The sequence below is a fragment of a genome, unplaced genomic scaffold (assembly GCF_019419815.1).
Source record: "Pyrus x bretschneideri cultivar Hongxiangsu unplaced genomic scaffold, Pyrus_bretschneideri_v1 Contig45, whole genome shotgun sequence".
Taxonomy (NCBI): Eukaryota; Viridiplantae; Streptophyta; class Magnoliopsida; order Rosales; family Rosaceae; genus Pyrus; species Pyrus x bretschneideri.
In genome coordinates, this window is record NW_025999779.1 from 317,464 (window position 1) to 320,581 (window position 3,118).

Sequence of the window (3,118 nt, forward strand, 5' to 3'; positions counted from 1 at the left end):
TGAATATGAACATCTATCCTAAAACTAATTAATTGGAATCATAGTGTCTAACATAGACATGTATGACAAGATGTGGAGAGAGAGAGAGAGAGAGAGAGAGGGAGAAGCCTGTCGGTTGGAAGATGATGTAAATGGGAGAGACGGGATGAGTGGACTCAAAGGTCTCAATCTGATATGGTCCCCCTTGATACTGCTCCTATGGAACTGACATATGCCTCCCTTTCTCACGCCTCCTGACTTCTACCCCTCCCCTAGTACTATTTCTTGGCCTCTTTCTCTCAGAGGGAAATTAAACATAAAGCTTTTGTTGCACCCTAAAGGTGAATCATCACAGTCACACTTCTCTCTCAAGTACTTCATCAGTCTTTTGCACTTTAAAAGAGAGAATAGAACAGAACCCTTTCAAGGTTCAACTGATCATCTCTCTCGAGCCACGCCAAGCCTCCTCTCTCTCTCTCTCTCTAAGCTTAGTTACGATCATTATCATTATCTCTCCCTAGCCCTAGCTTACTCTATCTATCTTTGTGGTCCACAATATACTCATCACCTTTAAACCGTGCAGGGCCATATAATAACGTGTCGATCGTTTTAAACAAGAAGACAGCAGGGAAAGCTTAACCAATTACATCCTAATATGGATTGGAATACCAATTTGAGACACCTTGTTTCTCGACCAGAACCTTCCTTTGGCTTCCTCTACAACTATAACAGCTATGACCATTATCCTCCTGGTAATCTATTATTTATTATTCTGACTTTAGTTACAAGTTTTCACCGTTTCGACCACTACTTTCTTCTCTGTCTTAGCTAGGGTTTTCCTTTCCTTCAATTTTATTTCTATGGTTAGCACTTCAAGCAAAGCAATTATTCAACCCTGATTTCTTGGAGAAGTCACACTTCAATTAGTCACTTTTTTGAGGTCAAACACAACCTCAAAACACAGAAATATGCAGTCTTACGTATACATATATCTATATGTTATACATGTTATATACCCAATGCTTTTTTAGCACTCATTTTAGTTGTCAAACTTCATATATAAGACAATACTAATAATTCATTTGTTGGGCAATTGTATTTTCAGGACTGGAGATGAAGCATCAAGCAATGATATCTGAGACATCATCGCACGGCGGCTTGGTTCCTGGAATGATGGACAGAAATAATCATCAGAGCAGTTATGGGTGCTCTAGTCAAGACAAAAAGAAGAGACTGACGAGCGATCAGTTAGAGTCACTGGAGAGTAGCTTTCTGGAGGAGATTAAGTTGGACCCTGACAGGAAGATGAAGCTTTCAAGGGAGCTCGGCCTGCAGCCTAGGCAGATTGCAGTTTGGTTCCAAAACCGAAGAGCCAGGTGGAAGGCTAAGCAGCTTGAGCGCTTGTATGATGCTCTTAAACAAGAGTATGATGTTGTCTCCAAGGAGAAGCAAAAGCTCCAAGAAGAGGTAATTCATCTAATTTAATGGCTTTATAATTAATTATTGACCCTTGATTAATCACATGCAACCTATGCACTAGTTCCCCCTTTAGAAAACTTAGCTAAAAACCCATTTCTATATAATGATTAAAATTTTCAAATAATTTGTACAACATTTACTGACCACACCGTTGACCATTGCATTAATTTAGTGAGTTGTATAAACATGGCATTGTAGGTCATGAAGCTGAAGACAATCCTAAGAGATGAAGTTGCTAGGAAGCAAGTTTCCATCGGCTACACTGAAATCTCTGGTGAAGAGACAGTAGAAAGCACGTCGGTTTCTATTCGAAGCGCTAACAAGGCAAGAGGGACAAACCAACATCAGATTGCAGAGTGCAATTATCTCTACAATGTTGAGGAATATAACCCAGTGTCACCACCTTTCTGGGGAAATCTGTCTTCTTATCCCTAAGAGGCTGTTCTTGTTCTTGTTGTCGTTCAAGTTTAACTTTAATTTATCAGGCAGGTTTTTCTTTTATTAATTATTAGCTTAGTAAGAGGAACTAGTAGTTTTAATTTCTCCTAGGTCTCTAGCTCACTACTAAATTAGAGATAATTGACATTTCATCAACCAAAAGGACGTAATGATCAGCATGACGTTTATTAAGGTACACTTCCATATTGTTATGGCATATTCCTCTTTGGATGATGCATGTGTTCCCCCATGGAGGAACCTGCTTATCCTCTCACATATGATTAATGAATCTTTACCATCGGAACATCATAATCGGAACCATTCATTATTTTTGTCATCATCTAGAGATCATATATGCAAGAGGTTTTAAATTCGATTCTCGCCAAAGGCGAACTTGAACTATATTATTGTTAACTCATTATGAGACGAAACTCATCCCTCTCCTCCTTAGGATACATACTATTGTTTATTCCAAAAAAAAAAAAATAATAATAATATATGCAAAAAATTATTCAATATGAAGATTTTTTAGCCATTCATATGCATAAAACACATGGACAATTCATCATGTGTATGCTACTGGTTATCAAAGGAAGGCTTGAGAGAAAGTAAAATTATAGGCATGCCACTACCGGAGGTTGCTAGCTAGGCTTGGCAATTTCTGACACGGCCTGTTAACCTGACACGAAACGATACGAAATTAACAGGTTATCGAGTCGACACGATAAAGAATCGGGTCGTTATCGAATAACCCGATAAGCACCTGTTAAGATAACGGGTTGGTCTTGGTATACACGTGGTTCACCCGATACACGATAAGCAAAATATTAATTTAATAATTTTATACCCCTAAAAATGCTATAATTATATATATATATATATATATATATTATAAATATATATATCAAATTAAATTTAGAAAATTTGGAAAATGAGGTAATATATTTTTATATGATATAGTACTATTGTTTTATTTCTTTTCATAATTATTTTGGTAAACTTCTCATAATTTGAATGGTTTATAATTTTTGGTTTTTCAATACTTAGTTTATGCGGAAGAGAGTTCTGATATGGAAAACCTTACTGAAAATATCATCAACATAACTCTTGAAGGCAATAGATCAAGCCAAAGTTCCAATACAATTTGCCCATGATGATCGATGAAAATTGAAGGATTTTGTAAAATGAATAAAATGCAAGCTTTGAATTTCATTAGCAAGGT

The 3,118-nt window shown here is 36.6% G+C and overlaps 1 protein-coding gene across 2 annotated transcripts; it reads left to right on the forward strand.

The window, feature by feature from the left end:
• The first annotated feature begins 409 nt into the window (after positions 1 to 409).
• Positions 410 to 2,113, forward strand: LOC103927670 (putative homeobox-leucine zipper protein ATHB-51). Of its 2 annotated transcripts, none has more exons than XM_009336613.2 (3): positions 410 to 731; positions 1,085 to 1,446; positions 1,657 to 2,113. In XM_009336613.2, the coding sequence occupies exons 1-3, from the start codon at positions 635 to 637 to the stop codon at positions 1,891 to 1,893; spliced, it is 696 nt and encodes a 231-aa protein (XP_009334888.1). In that variant the 5' UTR covers positions 410 to 634; the 3' UTR covers positions 1,894 to 2,113. The 2 variants fall into 2 exon arrangements, with proteins under 2 accessions (XP_009334888.1, XP_009334889.1); XM_009336614.2 differs by lacking the exon at positions 410 to 731 and adding an exon at positions 747 to 919.
• Positions 2,114 to 3,118: the final 1,005 nt, after the last annotated feature.

What these genes read in the sequence shown, in the direction of transcription:
- LOC103927670 (XM_009336613.2), top strand. Translation starts at nt 635, where the DNA reads ATGGATTGGAATACCAATTTGAGACACCTTGTTTCTCGACCAGAACCT. An exon ending in CTATGACCATTATCCTCCTG is followed by an intron (nt 732 to 1,084) that starts GTAATCTATTAT and finishes TTGTATTTTCAG; the next exon opens with GACTGGAGATGAAGCATCAA. An exon ending in AGCAAAAGCTCCAAGAAGAG is followed by an intron (nt 1,447 to 1,656) that starts GTAATTCATCTA and finishes ATGGCATTGTAG; the next exon opens with GTCATGAAGCTGAAGACAAT.